Here is a 25,331-nt window from a genome sequence, read left to right as displayed (position 1 = left end):
TATTCTGTACATCCTGAGTGGATGTTTCTGTCTAGGATGGGGCCGGGGCCCCGTTTCCTCCTTCCGCATAGACAGTCATGTCCTGTTCATCTCCTGGCCCTGCTTTGCATGGGGACCCACGGTGCCGCCTGCGTCACTTTGCATTTGCAGACAGGTGCGATTGTTCTGAGTCCGTGTCAGTTCATCTCATCATTTCGTCTCGGCCTGGGCGTTGGTGTCAGTGTGTGTTAATTACCGTAGCTTCATCGCTCTTGCTCCCCCCTCACTCTGGGTATGAATGGAGACCCAACATGACGGACAGCTGAGACAGCCTTTAGCCTGAAAGCAGAGACCAGAATACCTAGGGAAGACCAAGGGGACTGAGACAATACAGGCACCAGAGAAATCATATTAAAAAACAAACGAAAAGCCCTGTGATAGCCTCCCACCTGACCCTCGGGGGGTGGAGGAGGCCTGTTACTGTGATGCTGAACAGGTTTCAGGGGAGCTTCCAGCCTAAGATGGACTGGGAAGAACACCTGGGGATTTATTTCTGACAATCAGCCAGTGAAAACCCTGTGGATCACAGTGGTCTGGCCTGCAGCCAATCTTGGGCGTGGCACGGGATCAGGCAGCGTTCTGTTCTGTTGGGCGTAGGGTCTCTATGAGTTGGGGACCCACACGATGGCAGCTAACCACAACGGCAGCTAACCACGACAATAGTAACAGCCTTAGAGACGAGAGCAAGAAGAAAAGAACTGAAGTTATAAAATGAGCAGCCAGAGACGAGAAGGGAGCCCTCAGAGGTTACACACGTAAGAGTGGAAATAAACATGTTATTGGAAGGATTGGAAAGTGAAGTCAAGGACATAGCCTAGAAAGTAGAACAACAGCTAAAAGAGTTGAAAAATAGGAGGGAAAAGATAGCCAGTTCAGAGAGGGCCAGTCCCAGGGAGCAGGGCATGACATTAGAGGCTGGGGAAGAAGGAGGATGGAAGATAATCAGAAGTAATGCCGGCAGATCTCTGAGAACCGAAGGACTCAGTTTCCAAATCACGTGCCCACTGAGTGAAAGCACAGACGACAAAGCCCCTTCCCAGGGCTCATGTGAATTCTCGGCACTGGCAGAGAAGACCCCAAAAGCATGGCAGGCGTCAGACGTTGGCTTCTTACAGCAACTGGGAAGAAGACAAGAGTGGTTCCCCCACATCTGCACACCCCTTTCTGGGAAGCTACTGAGAGTGTGTATCTACAAGAGAGACCGTGGCGAGGGGTCCTGAAAATGGGATCCCACTCTGGAGCAGGGGGAAGGGCATTATCAAGGCAAGGGAAGGGCGAGGCTCCAGGTGTGACCAGGGAGATGCACTGCAGAGCCCAGCAAGAGGCTGGACGCTGTCCTGGTGTCGTTGACGAAATGAAGCTGCTTCGCAGGAGTTTTGTAGGTGGTTAAGAGTATGGATACTAACCAAAAGGTCAGCAGATTGAATCCACCAGCCACTCCTTCGAAACCCTCTGGGACAGTTCTACTGTGTCCTATAGTGTCTCTATGAGTCGGCATTGACTTGACGGCGATGAGTTTGGGTTTTTTTTTTTTTTTTTTGCGTTGGGGAGTTTAAAAACAAGTCTATTCCAACTCATGGCGATGCCGTGTGTTACAGTGTAGACCTGCTCTGTAGCGTTTTCTTGGCTGTGATCTTTGCAGAAGCAGATTGCAGGCTTTTCCTCTGTGGTGCTCCTCGGTGGGTCTGTACCACTAACCTTTGGGTTAGTAGTGGAACACAAACCCTTTGCACCACCCAGGGACCTGTTGGGGAGTTTGGGGGAAAGAATTTGTATCAGGCAGAAATTTTGCGTATTTAAAAAGAAGGGAATTATTCACTTCTGGAGGACAGACTACTGTGTGGCCTAGCCGGGAACACTGTGCTGACGCCATAATGTCAACGATGATCCAGTGGGAATGTGTGTATGGCATTATGGGAGGTTTGGGGTGGGGGAGTTGGTGTGGAGATGTGCTAGAAAGATCTAGAACCTAACCATCCTAAAGGGGGTAGATACTGTGTGAAATGGAGCAATCAAGGAACTGCTGTGTACACATGCTGTTTAGGTGTTGATGTAAGAAAGTACCTGAGTGCAGGGCTGATGGGGCAGAAAGTGCCCCCTTCCTCTCCACAAAACACATAAACACATTTAAAACTGTTGCCAGTACAGGATAAAACATACCTTTACAAATGCTAAATCTGTATGTTAGTAAACTTAAGTTAAAAAACACACAGAAATCCAGACCACTTTGGTGCCTTTAGGAAGGTGGATTCCCAGAGAATGAGACTGACCAGAAAAACCAGCTTAAAGGGATTTTTATTACAGTCCAAGGGGGTAGTAAGTGCCTGGATTTAGGCAGTGCAGAGTGCTCGGTCTTCTATTATTGTTTGTGCATGACCCTCCTGGGGACTCAGAGACACCTTTGTGACTGGAATGTGGTGAGTGCGGGACATGGCATGAGGGAGAAAACAGGTGAAGGGCCAGATCCCCAGAGGCTGGAGCCCAGCATGAGGATTTTGACCTTTGTTCTGCAAGCCATTGAAGGGTGTTTCTGAGGGTCGAAGTGATAGGATCCACATTTTGTTTTAAAGATGCCACCCTCGGGGGCACTGGCTTGAGAGGGGTGCAGAAATGGACAGGAGGGACCACTCAGGCCATTTTGTTGTACAGGCGAGCCGTGGCTGGGGCTTGAGCTGAGGGGCAATGGTGGAGGTAGACAGAGAAGGTGGCAAAGAAGAAACTATTTTTGAAGTCGTCAACTAAATTGCTGGTTTGGTTGTAAAGAAGTATCAGAGCCTTTGTAGGCCAGGACAGTGAGTTTGAGTGTGGCTCCTCTCCGGCTGCTTCCTGCTTGTCTTCCTGCCTGGCTTCCGTGTGAGTCCCCTTATCAGGGCTCCTCCAGCAGGCTGCCCTCCGTTACCCCTGGTTTTCTGCTCGCCTCCTCCTTTGAATCTCCACCATCTGTCATCGTTTTTGTTTACCTCTTGCCTTTCCCAGCTGGAGTGTGCCCCCTCAGGGCAGAGAGGCTGTCTGTCTCAGCTGCTGACCCAGCTTGGGCTTGGCAAGCAGACCGGCTCTGGTGGCCGTCGAGGAGGGGGCGTGAGCACGTTATACCTTGTGATCAGGGGTACCATCCTGATTGTTTAGTTCTTCAAGGGGGAAACTGGCTGGGGATAGGTTTTATATATAAAAAAAGCATTAGTAACTACCTGAGTCACATGCATTCCTTCCCCTTGACGGAAATGAAAAGGTATACACCTAGGGTCTGATTCTCCTGAGTAGTGCTTCCAATCCCAGTCTGCTTTCTGGTTTCTGAAAGGTAACTGCTGTTGGATCTTGGCACGTTCCCTTCCCCACCATTTCGTGCTTTTCTGTACCATGGAGTGCTTCCTTTGCCTACGTACGCTGCGTTCCTGTAGGTAGCAGGCTGCTTCTGCATATATGGTGTGCTGCTTCCTTGTACATGGTGTGCCTCCCCTCTGTATGTAGCGTGCTGCTTCCTTGCACGTGGTGTGTCCCTTCTCTGTACATGGTTTGCTGCTTGCTCGTATGTGGTGTGTCTCGTCTGTGTATGCAGTTTGCTGCTTCCTCGCACGTGGTGTGCCTCTTCTCTGTACATAACGTGCTGCTTCCTTGTACATGGTGTGTCTCTTCTCTGTATGCGGTGTGCTGCTTCCTCGTACTTGGTGTTACCTCTTCTCTGTACGTAATGTGCTGCTTCCTCGTACGTGGTGTGTCTCTTCTCTGTATTTGGTGTGCTGCTTCCTCGTACGTGATGTGCCTCTTCTTCGTACTTCGTGTGGTCCTCGTTTCTCCCTACGTAGTGTGCTTGTTTTCTGTACATAGTATGTGTCTTCTCCGCTTCTTTTGAAAGGCAGATGGTTTGCTCTGTGCATCCTACTGTGGGTGCTCCCCCCGCCACTCAACAAGGTCTCCTCTGTACACTCTTCGTCAGTCACATATAGACAAAGCACACTTTTTTTTTTTAAACTTCTGTAAGCACAGTATACTAGTCCACATTTTTTATAGCCATTTCCCTGTTTAGGGACATACAGATTTTAAAAAGCAAAGATGTCACTTCCAGGTCTAAGGTATGCCTGAACCAAGCTGCGGTGTTTTCAGTTGTTTCGTATGTAAGCTGGACAGTGAAATAAGGAAGACAGAAGAAGAATCGATGCCTTTGAATTATGGTGTTGGTGAAGAGTACTGAATATACCATGGACTGCCAGAGGAACGAACATAGCTGTCTTGGAAGAAGTACAACTAGAATGCTTCTTAGAAGCAAAGGTGGAGAGACTTTGTCTCATATACTTTGGACATGTTATCGAGAGGGACCAGTCCCTGGAGAAGGACATCATGCTTGGTGAAGTAGAGGGTCAGGAAAAAAGGAAAACCCTCAATGAGATGTATTGATGCAGTGGCTGCAAAAATGGGCTCAAACATACCAACAACTGTAAAGATGGCACAGGACCGGGCAGTGTTCCGTTCTGTTGTACACAGGGTCACTATGAGTCAGATTCGACTCAATGGCACCTAACAACAACAACAAAGATTTCCCAAATGTTAACACCTTATATAACCACAGTACAGTGAGCAAAATCTGGAAAATAACATTCATACGATACAGTTATTGTTTTGTTAGCTACGGTTGAGTGGGCTCCGAGTCATAGCTACCTTCTGTACAAAAGAATGAAATGTTGCCCAGTCCTTCATCATCCTCACAACTGCCAGTGTGTTCGACTCCATCACTGCCATCCTTGTGCCAGTCCATCTCAGCAGGGATCTCCCTTGCCCTTACAGGCCCCTACCTCAGCAAACATGATGTCCTCCTCCAGCAACTGATCTTTGGTCTTTCCCAATGTCCAGAATGAGAGAGTTGGACCGTGTGCTGTTGTGATCCATAACGTTTTCACTGGCTAATTTTCAAAAGTAGGCCGCCAAGCCTTTCTTCCTAGTCTATCTTAGTTTGGAAGCTCTGCTGAAACCTGTCCACCAGGGGTGACCCCACTGCTATTTGAAATACTGGTGGCATAGCTTCCAGTATCACAGCAACATGCAAGCCACCACAGCATGACAGACTGACAGATGGGGGGTGGTATGATGTAGTACTATTATCTAACTTATGGTGCTTACTCAGATTTTGGTAGCTCTCCAATGTCCTCTTACTGGTCTAGGGTCACATGTTACGTTTGGTTGTCCCATGTCTTTAGTCTCCCTCCAATCTGGGATAGTTCCTTAGTCTTCATCTTTTTTGACCTAGACATTCTTGAAGAATTTAAAACTCCTTCCCGTTGAGTTGATTCCGACTCAGAGTGACCCTGTAGACCGAGTAGAACTGCCCCATAGAGTTTCCAAGGCTGTAATCCTTATGGAAGCAGGCTGCCACATCTTTCTCCCGTGGGGCAGCTGGTAGGTTTGAAGGATTCAAACTGCCAACCTTTTGGTTAGAGGCTGAGTGCTTCAACCACGCCACCAGGTACTGGCCAGTTATGTTGTAGAATGTCTCGTAATTTGGGTTTGATGTTCTCTAGCGATTAGATTGAGTTTATGCGTTTTGGCCGGGACCCCCAGGAAGAACGTCTTTTCAGCACATCACATCAGAGGCACACAATGTCGGTTCGTCCGGGCACTCGCCTTGTGAACTTGACCTTTTGCTTGAAGTGGTGTCAGCCAGGTTTCTCCACTATCAGGCTACAATTCCCCCATTGTAAGGAAAAAGTATCTTATAGGGAATGCTTTGAGACTGTGTAAACATCGTGTTTCTCGTCATACTTTCACTCAATAATTTTAGCATTCATTTCTTTGATGTTTCTTGCCTGAGACAAGTATTATGGGGTGCTTGCCAAATGGTGATTTCTTTTTTTCATTTCCATTGTTCCTTCTCAATTTATTAGTTGGCATTTTGCTGTAAGGAAGAGCTCTCCCTTCTCTCCCATTTATTTATTTTTTCAATTATTTATTTATGTCAGGATGGACTTGGGGATTCTTATTTTATTCTAATGGATTATAACCCATCACTGTCATTACTTACCTTGCTGCTGTTGGGAGCCCTTTTATCGTTCTTTGAGCACTTCCCTACTTTTTGGCAACCTGAGATGTCCGGGCTCATCTTGCCCTTTCTCTCCCCCAGGCCTGGGAGCAGCCATTTCTCTAAGAACTATGTGGCCTTCTTTTCATTTTACTCCTTTTTTAAAAATTGTTATTGAAAATATACACAGCAAAACATACACCAATTCAGTAGTTTCTACGTGTACAATTCAGCGACATTGATTACCTTCTTCCAGTTGTGCAGCCATTCTCACCCTCCTTTTCCAAATTGTTCCTCCCCCATTAACATAAACTCACCACTCTCTAAGCTTCCTGTCTAACTTTTCGAGTTAGTGTTCTCACTTTGGTCCCATATAGATAGTTATTAAAGGAGCGCAGTGCTGAAGGCAGACATTCTTTACTAACTTAGCTAAACTGCTGTTTGGTTTAAGAAGACTTCAGATCATATTTTCAGCTTAAGGTTTGAAGATTATCTCAGGGCAGTAGTTTCAGGGGCTTATCCAGCCTCGGTGGCTCCAAAAAGGCTGGAGTCCATAAGAATTTGAAATTCTGTTTCATATTTCCTCCCCTTTTGATCAGGATTCTTCTATAGAATCTTTGAGCACAATGTTCAGTAACAGTAGCTGGGCACCATCCAGTTCTTCTGGTCTCATGGCAAAGGAGACAGTTGTTGACGGAGGCAATTAGCCACGCAGTCCATTTCCTCCTATTCCTGACTCTAGGAGCCTTGGTGGCTCAGTGATTAAGTGCTTGGCTGCTCACCAAAAGGTTGGTGGTTCGAACCCACCACCTGTTCTACAGGAGAAAGATGTGGCAGTGTGCTTCCGTAAAGATGACAGCCTTGGAAACCCAGTGGGGCAGTTCTACTCTGTCCTATAGGGTTGCTGTGAGTTGGAAATGACTCGACGGCAGTGGATTTTTTGATATTCCTGACTCTCCTTCTTTGATGGTCCAGGTGAGTATGTGACCTGCTTTTTAAAATACTGTCGTTATTGTTCTTAGGTGCCATTGAACCTGACTCATAGTGACCCTCCGTACAACAGAATGAAATACTGCCCAGTCTTGCGCCATCCTCACAGTTGTGCTATGTTTGAACCCATTGTTGCAGCCACTGTGTCAGTCCATTTCATCGAGGGTCTTCCTCTTTTTCGCTGACCCTCTACTTTAACACGCATGATGTCCTTCTCCAGGGACTGATCCCTCCTGATAACACGTCCAAAGTATGTGAGATGAAGTCTTGCCATCCTTCTAATGAGCATCCTGGCTGTACTTCTTCCAAGACAGATTTTTTTGTTCTTCTGGCAATCCATGGTATATCCAGTATTCTTCGCCATCACCATAATTCAAGGTATCAGTTCTTCTCGGGTCATCCGTGTTCACTGTCCAGCGTTCACATGCATATGAGGCCATTGAAAACACCATGGTTTGGGTCAGGAGCACCTTAGTCCTTAAACTGACATCTTTACTTTTTAACACTTTAAAGATCTTTTGCAGCAGATTGGCCCAATCCAATGCGTCATTTCATTTCTTGACTGCTGCTTCAATGGGTGTTGATTGTGGATCCAAGTAAAATGAAATCCTTGACAATTTCAGTCTTTTCTCCATTTATCGTGATGTTGCTCATTGGTATGGTTGTGAGGATTTTTGTTTTATGTTGAAGTGTAATCCATACTGAAGGCTGTGGTCTTTGCTCTTCATCAATAAATGCTTCAAGTCTTCTTTACTTTCCGCAGTTAAGGTTGTTTCATCTGCATATTGCAGGTTGTTGAGTCTTCCACCAATCCTGATGCCCTGTTCTTCTTCATAAAGTCCAGGCTTTTAAATTATTTGCTCAGAATACAGATTGAATAAGTGTGATGAAAAGATACAACCCTGACGCACACCTTTCCTGACTTTAAACCACGCAGTATCCCATTGTGTATGTACGACTGCTTCTTGGTCTAAGTACAGATTCTTCATGAGCACAATTAAGTGTTCCGGAATTCCCATTCTTTGTAATATTATCCATAATTTGTTATGATCCACACAGCTGAATGCCTTTGCATAGTTAATAAAACACACTAAAAACTTCTCTGGTATTCTCTGCTTTTAGCCAAGATTCATCTGACGTCAGCAATGATATCCCCGGTTTCAGAGTCTCTTCTGACATTTGTTTTGGTCTTTTCTTTCTTTCCTGTGTTTTTAATGACCTCTTAATTTCTTCACGTATGATATCCTTGCGTGTGATATTAATGATATTGCTCGATAATTTCCGCGTTCTGTTGGATCACCTTTCTTTGGAATGGTTACAAATATGAATCTCTTCCAGTTGATTGGCCAACTAGCTGTATCCCAAATTTCTTGGCATAGACAAGTGAGCACTTCCAGCGCTGCATCTGTTTGTTGAAACATCTCAATGGATAGCCTGTCAATTCCTGGAGCCTTCTTTTTCGCCAGTGCCTTTAGTGCAGCTTGGACCTCCTCCTTCGGTACCGTTGGTTCTTGATCATATGCTACCCCCTGAAATGGTTGAATGTCCACCATTTCTCTTTGGTATCCTGATTCTGTGTATTCCTCACATCTTCTTTTGATACTTCTGGATCGTTTAATATTTTCCCCATAGAATTCTTTAGTATTGCAACTCCAGGCTTGAATTTTTTCTTCAGTACTTTCAGTTTGAGAAACGCTGAGCACGTTCTTCCCTTTTTGTTTCTTAACTCCAGGTCTTCGCACATGTCATTATGATCCTTTGTCTTCTTGAGCCACCCTTTTAAATCTTCTGTTCAGGTCTTGCACTTCATCGTTTCTTCCTTGGGCTTTAACTACTGTGCTTGAAGAGCAAGTTTCAGAGTCTCTTCTGACATTCATTTTGGTCTTTTCTTTGTTTCCTGTCTTTTTAATGACCTCTTAATTTCTTCAAGGAGCCCTGGTGGCGAAATAGTTAAGAGCTATCCATGGCTGCTGACCAAAAGGCTGGCAGTTCAAATCCACCAGCTGCTCCTTGGAAATCCTATGGGGCAGTTCTGTTCTGTCCTATAGAGTCATTATGACTCAGAATCCACTCGATAGCAGTGGGTTTGTTTTGGAAACCCTGGTGGCATTTCCAAACTTTGGCTGCTAATCAAAACGTCAGTGGTTGGAATCCACCAGCCGCTCCTTGGAAACTCTGTGGGGCAGTTCTGCTCTGTCCTATAGCGTCGCTATGAGTCAGAATTGACTCGATGGCAACGGTTTTTTTTTTTTAATTTCTTCATGTGTGATATCCTTGATGGCACTTTACAACTTGTCTGGTCTTCAGTCATTAGTGTTCAACACGTCCAGTCTGTTCTTGTGGTGGTGTCTAAATTCAGACGGGATACACACAAGGTCGTACTTTGGCTCTTGTGGACTTGTTCTAATTTTCTTCAGCTTCACCTTGAACTTACATGTGAGCAATTGATGGTCTATTCCAGAATTGGCCCCTGGCCTTGTTCTGACTTTTGATATTGAGCGTTTCCATTGTCTCTTTCCACAGATGTAGTCGATTGGATTCCTGTGTATTCCATCTGGTGAGGTCCACGTGTGTAGTCCCTTTTATGCTGTTGAAAAACGGTGTTTGTGATGAAGTCATTGGTCTAGCAAAATTCCATCATGCGAGCTCTAGCATCGTTTTTATCACCAGGGCCATATTTTCCAACTACCAATCCTTCTTTGTTTCTAGCACTCGTATTCCAATTGCCAGCAATTATCAGTGCATCTTGATCACATGTTTGGTCAATTTCAGACTGCAGAAGTTGGTAAAAACTTCAATTTCTTCATCTTTGGCCTTAGTGGTTGGTGCGTAAATATGAATAATAGTCGTATTAACTGGTCTTCCTTGTAGGCGTATGGATATTATCCTATCACTGACAGTGTTGTACTTCAGGATAGATCTTGAAACGTTCTTTTTGATGAGGAATGTGATGCCCATTTCTCTTCAAGCTGTCCTTCCCAGCATACTAGACCATATGATTGTCTGATTCAAGATGGCCAGTACCAGTCTGTTTCAGCTCGCCAATGCCTAGGGTATCAATGTTTATGCGTCCCATTTCATTTTTGATGACTTCCAATTTTCCTAGATTCATACTTTGTACATTATACTTTCTGATTATTAATGGATGTTTGTAGCTGTTCTCATTTTGAGTCATGCCACATCAGCAAATGAAGGCCCTGAAAGCTTGACTCCATCCATGTCATTAAGGTTGACTCTTCTTTGAGGAGGCAGCTCTTCCCTAGTTGTCTTTTGAGTGCCTTCCAACCTGGGGGGGCTCATCTTCCAGTACTATATCATTTAAAAAATTTTTTATTGTGCTTTAAGTGAAAGTTTACAAATCAAGTCAGTCTCTCGTACAGAAATTTTATATATACCTTGCTATATACTTGTAGTTGCTCTCCCCTTAATGAGACAGCACACTCCTTCCCTCCACTCTCTATTTTCATGTCCATTTGGCCAGCTTCTGACCGCCTCTGCCCTCTTATCTCCCAGCCAGACAGGAGATGCTAACATAGTCTCATGTGTCTCTACTTGATCCAAGAAGCTCATTCTTCACCAGTATCTTTTTCTATCCCATAGTCCAGTCCAATCCCTGTCTGAAGAGTTGGCTTTGGGAATGATTCCTGTCCTGGACTAACAGAAGGTCTGGGGACCATGACCTCCGGGGTCCTTCTAGTCTCAGTCAGACCATTAAGCCTGGTCTTTTCACGAGAATTTGAGGTCTGCATCCCACTGCTCTCCTGCTCCCTCAGGGGTTCTCTGTTGTGTTCCCTGTCAGGGCAGTCATCGGTTGTAGCCAGGCACCATCTAGTTCTTCTGGTCTCAGGCTGATGTAGTCTCTGGTTTATGTGGTCCTTTCTGTCTCTTGGGCTCACAATTACCTTGTTTCTTTGGTGTTCTTCATTTTCCTTTGCTCTAGGTAGGTTGAGACCAGTTGATGCATCTTAGATGGCCACTTGCTAGCGTTTAAGACCCCAGACACCACTCTCCAAAGTGGGATGCAGAATGTTATCTTAATAGATTTTATTATGCCAATTGACTTAGATGTCCCCTGAAATCATGGTCCCCAAACCCCTGTCCCTGCTACGCTGGCCTTCAAAGCATTCAGTTTATTCAGGAAACTTCTTTGCTTTTGGTTTAGTCCAATTGTGCTGACCTCTTCTGTATCGTGTGTTGTCTTTCCCTTCACCTAAAATAGTTCTTGTCTACTATCTAATTAGTGAAAACCCCTCTCCCTCCCTCCCTCCCCACTCTCGTAACCATCAAAGGATATTTTCTTCTTTGTTTAAACTGTTTTTCGAGTTCTTATAATAGTGATCTCATACAATATTTGTTCTTTTGCAACTGACTAATTTCACTCAGAAAAATGCCTTCCAGATTCCTGCATGTTATGAAATGTTTCACAGATTCATCATTGTTCTTTATTGATGCATAGTATTCCATTGTGTGAATATACCATAATTTATCCATTCATCTGTTGATGCGCCCCTCGGTTGCTTCCATCTTTTTGCTGTTGTAAACAGTGCTGCAGTGAACATGGGTGTGCATATATCTGTTGGTGTAAAGGCTTTTACTTCTCTAGGATATATTCCAAGGAGTCAGGTTGCTGGATCATAACGGTAGCTCTATCTCTAGTTTTTTAAGGAAGCACTAAATCGATTTCCATAGTGGTTGTACCATTTTACATTCCCACCAGGTGTGTATAAGTGTTCCAATCTCTCCACAACCTCTCTAACCTTTATTATTTTGTGTTTTTTGGATTAATGCCAGCCTTGTTGGAGTGAGATGGAATCTCATTGTAGTTTTGATTTGCATTTCTCTAATGGCTAATGATCGTGAGCATTTCCTCATACATCTGCTAGCTACCTGAATGTCTACTTTAGTGAAGTGTCTATTCATATTTTTTGGCCATTTTTTAATTGGGTTATTTGTCTTTTTGTAGTTGAGTTTTTGCAGTATCACGTAGATTTTAGAGATCAGACACTGATCGGAAGTGTCATAGCTAAAAACTTTTTCCCAGTCTGTAGGTTATCTTTGTACTCTTTTGGTGAAGTCTTTGGATGAGCATAGGTGTTTGATTTTTGGGAGCTCCCAGTTATCTAGTTTCTCTTCTGCATTGTCAGTAACGTTTTGTATAATGTTTATGCCATGTATTAGGGCTCCTAGCGTTGTCCCTAATTTTTCTTCCATGATCTTTATCGTTTTAGATTTTACATTTAGGTCTTTAATCCATTTTGAGTTTGTTTTTGTGCATGGTGTGAGGTATGGGTCATGTTTCATTTTTTTGCAGATGGATATCCAGTTATACCAGCACCGTTTGTTAAAAAGACTGTCTTTTCCCCATTTAACTGACTTTGGGCCTTTGTCAAATATCAGCTGCTCATTTGTGGACGGATTTATGTCTGGATTCTCAATTCTGTTCCATTGGTCCATGTATCTGTTGTTGTACCAGTACCAGGCTGTTTTTACTACTGCAGCGGTATAACAGGTTCTAAAATCAGGTGCAGTGAGGCCTCCCACTTTGTTCTTTTTCAGTAATGCTTTACTTATCCGGGGCCTCTTTCCCGTCCATGTGAGGTTGGTGATTTGTTTCTCCAACTCTTTAAAAAATGTCGCTGGAATTTGGATCGGAATTGCATTGTATCTATAGATGGCTTTTGGTAGAATAGACATTTTTACAATGTTAAGTCTTTCTGTCCATGAGGAAGGTATGTTTTTCCACTTATGTAGGTCTCTTTTGGTTTCTTGCAGTAGTGTCTTGTAGTTTTCTTTGTATAGGTCTTTTACTTCTCTGGTTAGATTTATTCCTAAGTATTTTATTGTCTTGGGGGCTACTGTAAATGGTATTGATTTGGTGATTTCTTCTCCAATGTTCTTTTTGTTGGTGTAGAGGAATCCCACTGATTTTTGTGTGTTTATCTTGTACCCTGATACTCTGCTGAACTCTTCTATTAGTTTCAGTAGTTTTTTGAGGATTCCTTAGGGTTTTCTGTGTATCAGATCATGTTGTCTGCAAATACAGATACTTTTACTTCTCCCTTATCAATCTGGATGCCCTTTATTTCTTTATCTAGCCTAATTGCTCTGGCTAGGACCTCCAGCGCTATGTTGAATAAGAGTGGTGATAAAGGGCATCCTTGTCTGATTCCCAATCTCAAGGGGAATTTAAATAATTTTTAATAAAATAAAGTTTACTGTGGCTGGTGTAGCCTTTCTTGGGAACGTGTGTGTGCATGCTGTGTGCTCCCAGGTTTTTGACAGCCAAGGTGTGAGGGGGATGGTACATAGTGATGGAGCAGAGCCCCCGAGTGGTCCGGAGGAGCAAGAAACCTGCCCTTTGCCCTCTGTTAGGAACTAGCTGCTGTGATGCAGTGGACCCACGGCCGGATGTCAAAAGTTGGTGGGATTAGTGGAAAACAGGCTGGGGCTGAATGAGGGCTGCACTGGCCTGTTGGGGTGCAGTTCTAAGTTGGGGCTGTGGGGAATTTGAGTGTAGTGACCACAAGAACTGTACCTTGTTGAGGACAACATTCTGTGCCAGCTGGTCCACCCAGCTGATGCCCGACCGGTGGGGGCCTGATGTGATGTGGTTGGCTGTGAGTAGGGCTCTTTGGTTTGAAAACGTATTGAAGCATCCACTCCCAGCAGGCAGATGTCTCTTCTGGGAGATATGGCTTCCTGTCCAGGCTCTTGGGCCTCTGGAGGGTGGAGCAGCCGAAGTATCCATGCCATGTATATGCTGTACAGATGCAGTGTCTCATTTAGTTGGCTTTGGGTGAGTTCCATGCACGTATGGTGTGTATCTACTCCTCTGTACCATCAACCACTGTTGTCATTTCGTCAGTAGCCTCAGAGTAGACAAGAGCCAGCTGCCCAGTCATCTTGACACAGATGGATGGGTGCCATCAACATGTGGGATGGCCTGATCCTGATTCTCCTCATGTTGCCGCACATGGTGAAGGCTTTGTAGTGGCTGTCAGCACAGCCCTGGCTCAGTGTCGGTGGCATGGTCACCACAGCCTGGCTCAGCATTGGCGGCATGGTCACCACAGCCTGGCTCAGCATCGGTGGCATGTTCACCACAGCCCAGGCTCAGTATGAGCGGCATGGTCACCGCACCCCAGGCTCAGTGTCGGCAATGTGGTCACTGTAGATGGGCTCAGCATTGGCAGAGTGGTCACCACAGCCTGGGCTCAGTGCCATTGGTGTGGTCACCACAGCCCAGGTTCTGCGTTGGTGGCGTGGTGGGTTCAGTGGCAGTGACATGGTCTCCATGGCTCGGGCTCAACGTTGGCCACGTGGCCACCACAGCCTGGGCTTTGCGTCGGCGGCGTGGTCTCCACAGCCTGGGCTCACCATTGGTGGCGTGGTCACCACGGCTTGGGCTCAGTGTTGGCGGCATGGTCACCACGGCTTGGGCTCAGTGTTGGGAGCCTGGTGGCATCCCTGCGAGACTGTGCTCTGGCTGATGCACCATACTTTATGCCCTCCGGTGTGGCCAGGGGACTTTTTCACAGGGTCACTGTGGGGAGAGGACAGACTTGGCCAACAGCTGTCTGCATGTTCACGGTGGCATCATCGTGGGTGAGAACGTGTGAGATGACCTCTCTGAAGGTTGAGATTTGAGTGATGGTGAGGGATGATATCCCTTAGTCCCCAGAGGTGCTGGTTATAGCCCAGGGCCTTACACTGACCCTGCCCCAGTCAAACCTGTCCCTCGCTGAGTTCTTTCTCTTTTCTGATTGCTTCGGCTAAATAGTCCAGTGCAGGATTTGATGGTAGTGCTGTGCCGATAGAGGGTATCTTTGTTCTGTTCCCCTCTGTTTGCTAGAATGCCTCCAGTATTTCCCCATTTGGTAAGATGTGCTGGCTTTTGGGCTGCATGGTTTAAAACTACATGTTGTGGAAGTTTCTATTGATTCCTATTGAGAGCACGTGTATACACACACGCACACACACATACACACATACACTCACACCTCTGTATATATCTGCACAGTCAGATGGTGTCTTAGGCTGGGTTCTCTAGAGAAGCAAAGCCAGTAAAGTGTATAAATATATATAGAGAGAGATTTATATCAAGGAAACAGCTCACGCAGTTGTAGAGGCTGGAACATCCCAAACCCGTGGATCAGGATAGAGGCTTCTCCCAATTCACACGGCCACAGAAGCTGATGGACCGAAGATCGGCAGGTCGGAGAACAGAGCTCCAGCTTACAGGCTGTGAAGGTCAACAGATCCCAAGATTGGCAGGCAAGACTGCAGGGTTTCTCTGGAGTCACGTAGCTGCAGGGACTGGTGAACCCAAGATTGGCAGATCGGGGAGCAGGACTCTTGCTCACGGGCTGTGAAGATAGACAAATCCCAAGATCAACAGTAAGCTGCTAGCTCAGGTCCTAAGAGCTGGAGGTCAGACGAGACGGATGCTGGATCCAGAATAAGCCAAAAGCCTTGGCAAGGCAAGCAGAAAGGAAGTAGGCGGAGGAGGGCAGAGAGATGAAGGCTGAGGGGGGTGGTGAGCTGCCACAGGCCCTGCCCCCACTGATACCACTCAGCAGATTCCATCATGGGAGTGATCACGTATCAGATTTCAACAGGAAGTGATCACAAGATTATACAGCTGCCAAAACTCTGAGAATCATGGCCAAACCAAGTTGACACACAGTCTTAACCATCACAGATAGTATATATAAATTTTTTATTAATTGGCTTTATTTTTTAGAGCAGTTTTAGGTGTATAGAAAAATTGAACAGAAAGTACTGAGAGTTCTATATACCCACCTCTCCCCCTCCCATAGTTTCCTCTTTTGTTAACATCTTGAATTCCTGTGGTGCATTTGTTACAATGGATGAGCCAATATTGATACATTTTTATTAACTAAAGTCCATAGTTTACACTGGGGTTCTGTCTTAGCTATTGCTGCTTTAACAGAAATACCACAAATGGATGGCTTTAACAAACAAGTTTATTCTCTCACAGTCTAGGAAGCTAGAAGTCTAAATTCAGGACACCAGCTCCCAGGGAATGTTTTCTTTCTCTGTCAGTTCTGGGGGAAGGTCCTTGTCATCAATCTTTCCCTTGGTCCAGGAGTTTCTCAATGCAGGGACCCCAGGTCCAAAGGACACACTCTTCTCCTGGCACTATTTTCTTGGTGGTATGAAGTTCTCCCGTCTCTCTGCTTGCTTCTCTCTTTTATATCTCAAAAGAGATTGACTCAAGATACAGCCTAATCCTGTAGATTGAGTCCTGCCTCATTAACATAACTACATCTAATCCTGCCTCGTTAATATCATAGAGGTTAGGATTTATAATACATAGGATAATTCCATTAGATCACAAAATGGTGGATAACCACACAATACTGGAAATCATGGCCTAGCCAAGTTGACACATTTTTGGGGGACACAGTTCAATCCATGACATTCTACCCTTTGGCCCCCCAAAATTCATGTCTGTGCCACATGTGAAACACATTCACCCCATCATATCATCCCAAAAGTTCATTCAACTCCGAGTCCAAAATGTCCTGGGGCAAAATTCCTCTTTTCATCTGTGAAATCTAGAATCCAAGTTGTCTGCTTCCAGAGTACAGTGATGGGACAGCCACAAGCTAGACATTTGCATTACAAATGGGAGAAATTGGAGGGAAAGAAGGGATAACAGGCACCAAACAAGTCGGCAGGCACATTACATTAGCTCCCAAGGCTTGAAAATAATCCTCTGTTTTGAGACCATTTAGGCAATGGCCATGCCCTCCAGGCTCTAGGCGTTGGCCACACTCTCCAGATTCTGGGTGGAGGCCCCTTGGCCTTAGGCTTCACCCCCATCCTCCAGGTCCACTGGAACAGCAACTCTCTTCCCTCACATTTGGGCGACCCCCATTCTAGTCCAACCAGTGGCCACCCTGCCCCCTCATCCCTTGCAGGCCCCATTCTTCTGCCCCTTGGGCATGGCAGGCCTTCCCCTTCAGCTTTGGACAGCGGATCTGGCCCTATCCCGTGAAAGTCAGCCCCACACTCCAGAACCGAGGTGGTGAAGGTCTGACTCTTTAAAACCTAGGAGCCTGTGGCCCCACCCCTTGAAACCTCAGAAGCCATGACTCCACTCTGAGACCCCAGAAGTCCTGGCCCAACCCTTTGAGGCCGAGGCAGCTCTGTTTCCTATGTTCCCTGTCTCTTCAGCTTCTGCTTCCTGATTCCTTGTCCTCTTGGCCCCTCAGGCCCCTAGGCTGATCCAGCATCTGCCCTGCTTGGCAAGTGTTCCAAAGCTCTTTAGCTCTATCGAAAAGTGCCTGGAGGCATCTCACTCCATCAGTAAACCTTGTCCAGTGAGCACTCAGCTCACTCGCGCTGAGGGTCGGCAAGCCCAGCTCCACTGATGAATACTCGGAGGCACCCCACTCCTCCAGGAAGCCTCTTGCGCAAGGACACTCAGCTCTCCTGCTCCATGGGTTGGCTCCTGCACTGCCTCAGGCCGGTCTCCTGGGTCTGCTGCTGCTGTTCCTTTGCTGCTGCTTCTTGCCTCTGAACCAACTCTGTTGTTACAGCTCTCCTCACTTCCTTTTGAGCCCTTACCAGAATTGTCTTTGACATCCATGATTCCACCAAGAATCTCTTCAAGGCAATCTAGGATTTTACTGTTAGGCAGTTTAAAACTCTTACAGTCTCTATACTTATTCACAGTTTCAAAACCAGTTTTACATTTTAGGTACCTCTTAGAGCAGAACCCCACTCTCGGTACCAAATTTGTCTTAGCTGTCTAATACTGCTGTAACAGAAATACCAAAAATGGATGGCTTTTTTTTTTTTTTTAATAGAAATTTATTCTCTCTTAGTCCAGTAAGCTAGAAGTCCTAATTCAGGGCACCAGCTCCAGGGGCAGGCCTTCTGTCTCTGTTGGTGCTTGGGGAAGGTCCTTGTCATCAATCTTCCCCTCGTTTAGGAGCTTCTCAGCTCAAGGACCCCAGGTTCAAAAGATGCACTCTGCCCCCGGCACTTCTTTCTTGGTGGCATGAGGTCCCTCTCCTCTCTACTTAGATCTCTCTTTTATATCTCAAAAGGGATTGACTCAAGATACAACCTAATCCTGTAGATTGAGTCCTGCCTCATTAACAATTGCCTCTAATCCTGCCTCATTAACATCATAGAGGTTAGGATTTACAACACAGAGGATAATCCCATCAGATCACAAAAGGTTGGACAACCACATAACACTAGGAATCACGGCCTAGCCAAGTTAATATGCATTTTGGGGGGGACGCAATTCAGTCCCTAACAGGCTCACTGTTAGTGTTGGGTTTTGACAGACGATAATGTCCTGTGTCCAACATTACAGTACCACGGAGAATAGTTTCACTGCCCTAAAAATGCCCTGCGCTCCACCTGTTCGTTTCTCTCTCCCTCTTTCTGAACCCCTGGCAACCACTGATCTTTTTACTGTCTCTGTAGTTTTGCCTTTTCTGGAATGTCATATTGTTGGAATTGTATAGTACATAGCCTCTTCAGACTGGCTTCATCCACTTAGCAACAAGTGTTTAAGGTTTCTCCACATCTTTTCCTAGCTTAGTAGCTCATTTCTTTTTCTCACTGAATAATACTCGGTTGTGTGGATGGACCACAGTTAAGTTTATCCATTCATCTACTGAAGGACATTTCAGTTGCTTCCAGTTTGAGGCATTTATGAATAAACCTGCTATAAATGTTCATGTGCAGGGTTTGTGTGGACATGCGTTGTCGACTCAGTTGGGTAAATAGCTAGGAGCGTGGTTGTTGGATGGGATGGTAAGCCTGTGTTTACCTTGGTGAGAAAGTGGTGGACTGTCTTCCAGAGTGGCTGTGTTCCCAGCGGCAATGAATGAGTGTTTGTTCCTGCAGCTCCATATCCTTGCCAGCATTTGGCATTGTCAGTGTTTTGGATTTTAGCCACTCGTGTACGTGTGCAGTGGTATCTCATTGTTGGTTTAATTTGTAATTCCCTAATGACATGTGGGGGCCCTCGTGGCACAATGGTTAAACATTTGGCTGCTAACCAAAAGGTCAGCAGTTTGAATCCACCGGCTGCTTCTTGGAAACCCTATGGGGCAGTTCTACCCTGTCCTATAGGGTTGATATGAGTCGGAATCGACTTGATGGCAATGGGTTTGGTTTGGTTAATGACGTACGAAAGGAGCCCTGGAGATGAAATAGTTAAGTGCTTGGCTGCTAACTGAAAGGTTGGCAGTTGGAACCCAGTGGCTCCGTGGAACCCAGAAAAACCTGGAGATCTGCTCCTGTAAAGATTACAGCCAAGAAAACCCTATGGGGCAGCCCTGTTCAATCACATGTGGTGGCCGTGAGTTAGAATCGACGTTGAAGGCACTCGGTGATAACAGCAGCGATGACATGTGCTGCTGGACACCTTTTCATGTGCTTATTTGCCTTCTGTAATCTTCTGTCTATGGGCTCAAACACAGAAACGATTGTGAGGATGGTGCAGGGCCGGGCAGCGTTTTGTTCTGTTGTACGTAGGGTGGCTATGAGTTGGAACCAACTTGACGGCACCTGTCTTAGTCATCTAGCCCTTCTATAACAGAAATACCACAGGTGGATGGCTGTAATAAAAGAGAAACTTATTCTTTCACAGTCTGGGAGACTAAAAGTCTGAATTCAGGGTGCCAGCTCCAGGGGAAGACTTTGTCTTTCTGTCAGCTCTGCTGGAAGGCCTTGCCATCAATCTTCCCCTGGTCGAGGAGCTTCTCGGTGCAGGCACCCTGGGTCCAAAGGACGTGCTATTCTCCTGGACCTTTTGGTGGTGTGAGGTCCTTCTGTCTCTGTACTCACTTCTCTTTTTTATATCTCAGAAGAGATTGGCTTAAAACACAACCTAGTCTTGTAGGTTGAGTCCTGCTTTATTAACATAACTGCTGCTAATCCTGTCTCATTAACATCGTAGAGATAAGATTTACATCACAAGGGAAAATCACATCAGGTGACAAAAATGGTGGACAGTCACACAATACTGGGAATCACGGCCTCGCCAAGTTGACTGATATTTTTGGGAGACACAGTTCAATCCATGACAGCCCCTAACAACAGCAGCCTGTCTTCTTTGGTGAGGTGTCTGTTCAGATCTTTTGTTCATTTTGTATTTGGGTTGCTTGTTTCCTTATTGCTGAGTTTTAAGAGTTTTATGTATTTTGGATAGTATACTTTTAAAGATGAGAAATGAGTATTAGAATTTTTTCAGAAACCATTTCAGCATCTACGGCAATGATCATATGGTTTTTCTCCTTAGATCTATTAGCACATTGTACTAGTAGATTTCATAAAATGGAATGACCCTTGCTTTCCTAGCACAGCCCCACTTGGCTGGCACGGACATTCCTCTGATGCCGTAAGGGTGATACTGCTGACAAACACTAAGGTTTTGGGGGCAGATGTCCATAAGCAGTGCTGTCCCAGAGACGGATTTAATGGCTCGTGGAGAGGCCTGGGCACTGAGTGCTTTGGGCTCCCGCCGGTGGGGACCCTCTGTTCAGTGATGCTTATTCTGCCCGACGAGTCTCCTCGAAGGAGACTGGAGGTCTGTGTTTGAGGACACGCATTCAGGATCTTCTGTGCAGTTTTTCATCCCTGCTGTTATGGTTTTAGACGTCCTGTGGAAGTGACTCGACGGCACTGGGTTTGGGTGACACAAGTGGCTAAGCACTCTGCTGCTAATTGAAAGGTGGAAGTTCAGGTCTACCCAGAGGTGCCTCAGAAGAAAGGCCTGGCAATCTCCTTTGAAAAATCAGCCACTGACAACTGTAGAGCCCAGTTCTACTCTGACACACGTGGGGTTGCCATGCGTTGGAATCGACTTGATGGCAAATGGTTTTTATTATGTTTTTAATGTCCAAGAGCTTCTTTTTTTTTCCTTTTTGAGTGTTGTTAAGGATATTGTGGTCATTGGTATAGTATCTTATCACTTTGAGGTAAGATTGATACTAATGTTGAAAGATCCCTCTCGCACACTGTATTTTCTTCAGGTTGCTTTTTTCCCCTGATGGTTCTGGCCTCTTTTATTGCATTCCTAAGGAGCCCTGATTGTGCAGTGGTTAAGCGCTCAGCTGCTAACCAAAAGGTCAGTGGTTTGAACCCACCAGCCGCTTTGCAAAAGAAGGATTAGGCAGTCTGCTTCTATAAAGATGACATCCTTGGAAATCCTGTGGGACAGTTCTGCTCTGTCCTACGGGGTCACTATGTGTTGAAATTGACTCGACGGCAGTAGGTATTGCTTTCCTAAACTGATGACCCTGGGCGCCTGCTGGTGTTCAAGAATGGGACACTGAAAAGCAGACTGAAGCCTGTGTGTGGTGGGCTTGCTGGGCTGGTTGTGGGCCCTTGCCTTGTCAGGACCTCTCTCCTCTTCTGCCCGGGGGAGGCAGACCCCCCAGTGCGGCAGCTGAGTCTTTGCCTGCGGGTGGGTTCTTAGCTGTCCACTTCTGGGGCTTGGACAGGGATGGCTGGAGGGTTAATGCTGTCTGGAGTCCCCTGCGCCTGTTGACCGGTTTCACCTAGCTCTTCCCCTTCAGCTGGGCCCAGCCAGCAGACCTCTGTGCACCCCAGGAAACTGCGCTTCAGTTGGGGTGGGGGTGGGGCTCTTGCCCAGCAGGGTGGAGTGGGGGAGGGGACCGGTGTGTAACTGCTTTAAACAGACTTTCTACCAGGGAGGTGGGAGGTTCAGTAGTTTGCAGTCAGGTTGTTCCCTGGGGCTTCTCCACAGTGGGCTTAAGGTTTGATTTCTTAGCTGCTTTCCAGCTTCCCAAATCCAGTTCCTGTGTCTCCTCGCCTGTCTTCTTTGCCTTGTGGGCTAAGGGCCTTGTTGGAGAGGGTGGGACTGGCCTTCCCTGGCACCTCTGTGGGGGCATTGGAAGGGGTTGGCCCTAACGTGTGGATTTGACCCTCCATCTTTTAGCCGGAAGACGGCTCTCATTAAGTTTTCCAGGAGAGAGCTTGTGTGGTTGTTTTTAAAGGGCTTGTCAGGCAGAGGGGTCAGAAATATTTTATGTGCGTAGTACTCAGCATGTGATAGAAAAACGAATGGAACGGTGTGTATGTCGTTACATTTGACAGTTTCTCTTTACCGACAAACAGACACGAGGCTCTGAAGACCCCCTGGAAATGGATCGTTCATCTGCCAAATGGGAGCATAATCTCCAGGTTTAGCTCAGACCCAGCAATGGCCTGGGCCTCCTGAAGCCCAATGCCCCAGAACCTCAATGCTCGACTGTGCGGACAGAGGACACGGGACCCCCGACCATGGTCACGCTTATCACCGAGAAGCTGCAGAACCAGAGCCTGGACGACCTCGCCCGCAAGACCTATGATGCCAGCCCGGTAAGCTAGCCTTGGGCGGCAGGAGGCAGTGCTCTGCTTTCTCTCCAGCCTTCTCGAGAGTGGCCGACTGGCAGGCGGGGGTCTGGGGCAGTGGGGGAGGAGGGGGTGTGGGGAAGGAGGAGGGGATGTTGGGGGCAGGGGTGCCCAGCAGAAGCCCAGTGCAGGTGTAGCTCCTGGAGGCCAGCCGTCTCTGTGGATCGCTTTTCTTTTAAAGTAAACCTTTAACTAACGTACAACCTACACACAGAAAAGTGGGCAAATCACAGTGTGTGAATTTGTACACCTGTTAGCCTCACCAGATGAAGAAACTACACAGGACTGCTGCCCAGAGGCCCCCTTCGGGCCTCCCAGCACCACCTGCTCCCAGGGAAACCTGTGTCTTGAATTTTATCATCCTAGGTTAGTTTTGGAGCCCTGGTGGTGCAGTGGTTAAGAGCTCAACTGCTAACCAAAAGGTCGGCAGTTCGAACCTACCAGCCGCTCCTTGGAAACCCTGTGGGGCAGTTCTACTCTGCCCTATAAGGTTGCTATGCGTCGGAATTGACTTGATGGCAACGAGTTTGGTTTAGATTAGTTTTGCCTAGTTTTAGACTTTGTGCAAGTGGGGTTAATTTTTCTAGCATCGGCCTAAAGGGGACTTTTAGTACACCTCCTTCAATATACCAGCCATGCCCTGGTCAGATGGGGATTCAGAGGGTGTGCTCAGTCATGTGCAGCCCCCACATCCACACACAGAATCGCGGTGCTGCTGAGCTTTGCCTGCGTGGCACCCTGCGGCTGGGCCTGGGCACTCTCACTGCAAGACCCAGCTGGCTCGGAGCCATTATCCTTTTGCCCTGGACTGTGCTGCAGGCACACGTGAGCGAGGCTTATCTGTAGCCTGCATGTTCAGGTGACACATGGGAGGCATGGGCGCGGGTTCTAGGCCTCCTAAGCCGGGCACATGCAATCCACGTTCAGAGCTGTCAGCTTGGGTTTTCTGTGGGTCAGCATGGAAAGTGCTCTCTGCAGCAGAAAGATGATTGTTGTTGCTCCTACTGAGTGGGGAGGGTGGGGGACCAGGTCGTGGGGAGCAGGGGTACCAGCAAGAGGGGCCGCAGTGCCTGCCTGGTAGAGTGGTCGGGATGTGTGGGAGATGGCCTTGGCACAGCACATGTGCTGGTGCACACACGAGCCTGCAGGGTCTACACGGGCATGGCACATGCCTGAGCCCTGTGGGCTTGATTTCTCCACTTGCCCTAACAGCCCATGCGGTGGGTGGCCGGTCCCCCTTTCATTCAGGGAGACTGAATTAGCGCCCTAGCATTCTCCGGAGTTTACCAATGAGGTACATTTTCTTTCTTTCTTTTTTTAAAGTATCGTGGTGAACTAGTGGCTTTTAACAGTTGATGTTTCAGTTCATTTCAGTTCTTACTCTGATGCCCATGTTGTCCCACCTGGGGTCAGTGGGAGTTTCTTCAAGTTAGCTCATAGCTATTTTTACTCTAAGATCAAAAACCAGTTGCGTTGTATTGATTCTGACCCATAGCGACCCCATGTGTGTCTGAGTAGAACTGTGTTCCATAGAGTTTTCAGTGACTGATTTTTTGGAAATAGATCACCTGGCCTTTTTTCCTAGTTGCCTCTAAGGTAGACGTGAATTTTTGGTTCAAGTACTGTGCCTGGTTAAGAGAACGAACAAATGTGTCTTGAAACAAGAATGCTCCTGAGCAGCAAGGGTGGCAAGACTTTGTCTCACATACTTTGGACATGTTATCAGGAGGGATCAGTCCCTGGAGAAGGACATCATGCTTGGTAAAGTAGAGGGAGAAAAAAAAGAGGAAGACCCTCCATGAGATGGATTGACACAGTGGCTGGGACAGTGGGCTCAAGCATAACAACAATTGTGAGGATGGTGCAGGACCAGGCAGTGTTTCATTCTGTTGTACCTGGGGTTGCTATGAGCAGGAACTGCTCGACGGCACCTGGCAACAACTGCACTTGGTTAGTAGCCAGGTGCAGTAATTGTTTGCACTCTCAGGGAGTCGCATTTTAACCATAGATGCTGTCTTAGTCATCTAGTGCTGCTATAACAGAAACACCACAAGTGGATGGCTTCAACAAAAAGAAGGTTACTCTCTCACAGTCTAGTAGGCTAGAAGCCCAAATTCATGGCACCAGCTCCAGGGGAAGGCTCTCTCTCTCTGTCGGCTTTGGAGGAAGGTCCTTGTCATCACTCTTCCCTTGGTCTGGGAGCTTCTCAGTACAGGAATCTCTAGTCCAAAGGATGTGCTCTGCTCCTGGTGCTGCTTTCTTGGTGGTATGAGGTCCCCCAACCCTCTGCTCACTTTCCTTTCCTTTTATCTCTTGGAAGATAAAAGGTGGTACAGGCCACACCCCAGGGAAGCTCCATTTGCATGGATCAGGAATGTGACCTTAGTAAGGGTGTTACAATCCCACCCTAATCGTCTTTAACATATCTAATCTTGCCTCATTAGCCACAGGCAGAGATTAGGATTTACAACACGTAGGAAATTACAATCATGAAATGGAGGACAACCATAAAATACTGGTAGTCATAGCTTAACCAAGTTAACACATGTTTTTGGGGGACATAATTCAATCCATGACATTCTACCCTTTGGTCCCCAAAATGTCCTTGCCACATGTAAAACACATTAACTCCATCATACCATAGTGTGAGATAGCAAGTCTTAATTCAACTCCATGTCCAAAATCCAAAAAATACCTCTTCATCTGTGAAATCTAGAATACAAGTTACCTGCTTCCAAAGGTACAGTGGTGTAACAGGCAGGCAGAAGCTAGACATTTCCACTACAAACGGGAGAAATTGGAGGGAAAGAAGGATACAGGCACCAAGCTAGTCAGCAGAACACATTACATTAGCCCTCAAGGCCTCGTAACCCTCACTTATCTG

At 46.6% G+C, this 25,331-nt stretch overlaps 1 protein-coding gene across 3 annotated transcripts in view; it reads left to right on the top strand.

The window, feature by feature from the left end:
• FAM53A (family with sequence similarity 53 member A) overlaps positions 1–25,331 on the top strand; it is a 57,806-nt gene that overhangs the window by 8,104 nt on the left and 24,371 nt on the right. For all 3 annotated transcript variants that reach the window (XM_049886589.1, XM_049886586.1, XM_049886588.1), the window contains exon 2: positions 22,172–22,414. In XM_049886589.1, coding sequence (XP_049742546.1) covers positions 22,337–22,414 — 78 coding nt within the window. In that variant the 5' untranslated portion in view covers positions 22,172–22,336. The remainder of the gene's footprint in view (positions 1–22,171; positions 22,415–25,331) is intronic.

The sequence above is a fragment of the Elephas maximus genome, chromosome 5 (assembly GCF_024166365.1).
Source record: "Elephas maximus indicus isolate mEleMax1 chromosome 5, mEleMax1 primary haplotype, whole genome shotgun sequence".
Classification (NCBI taxonomy): Eukaryota; Metazoa; Chordata; class Mammalia; order Proboscidea; family Elephantidae; genus Elephas; species Elephas maximus.
Note: the sequence above shows the minus strand (reverse complement) of the source record. Positions and strands in the feature narration are given on the sequence as shown.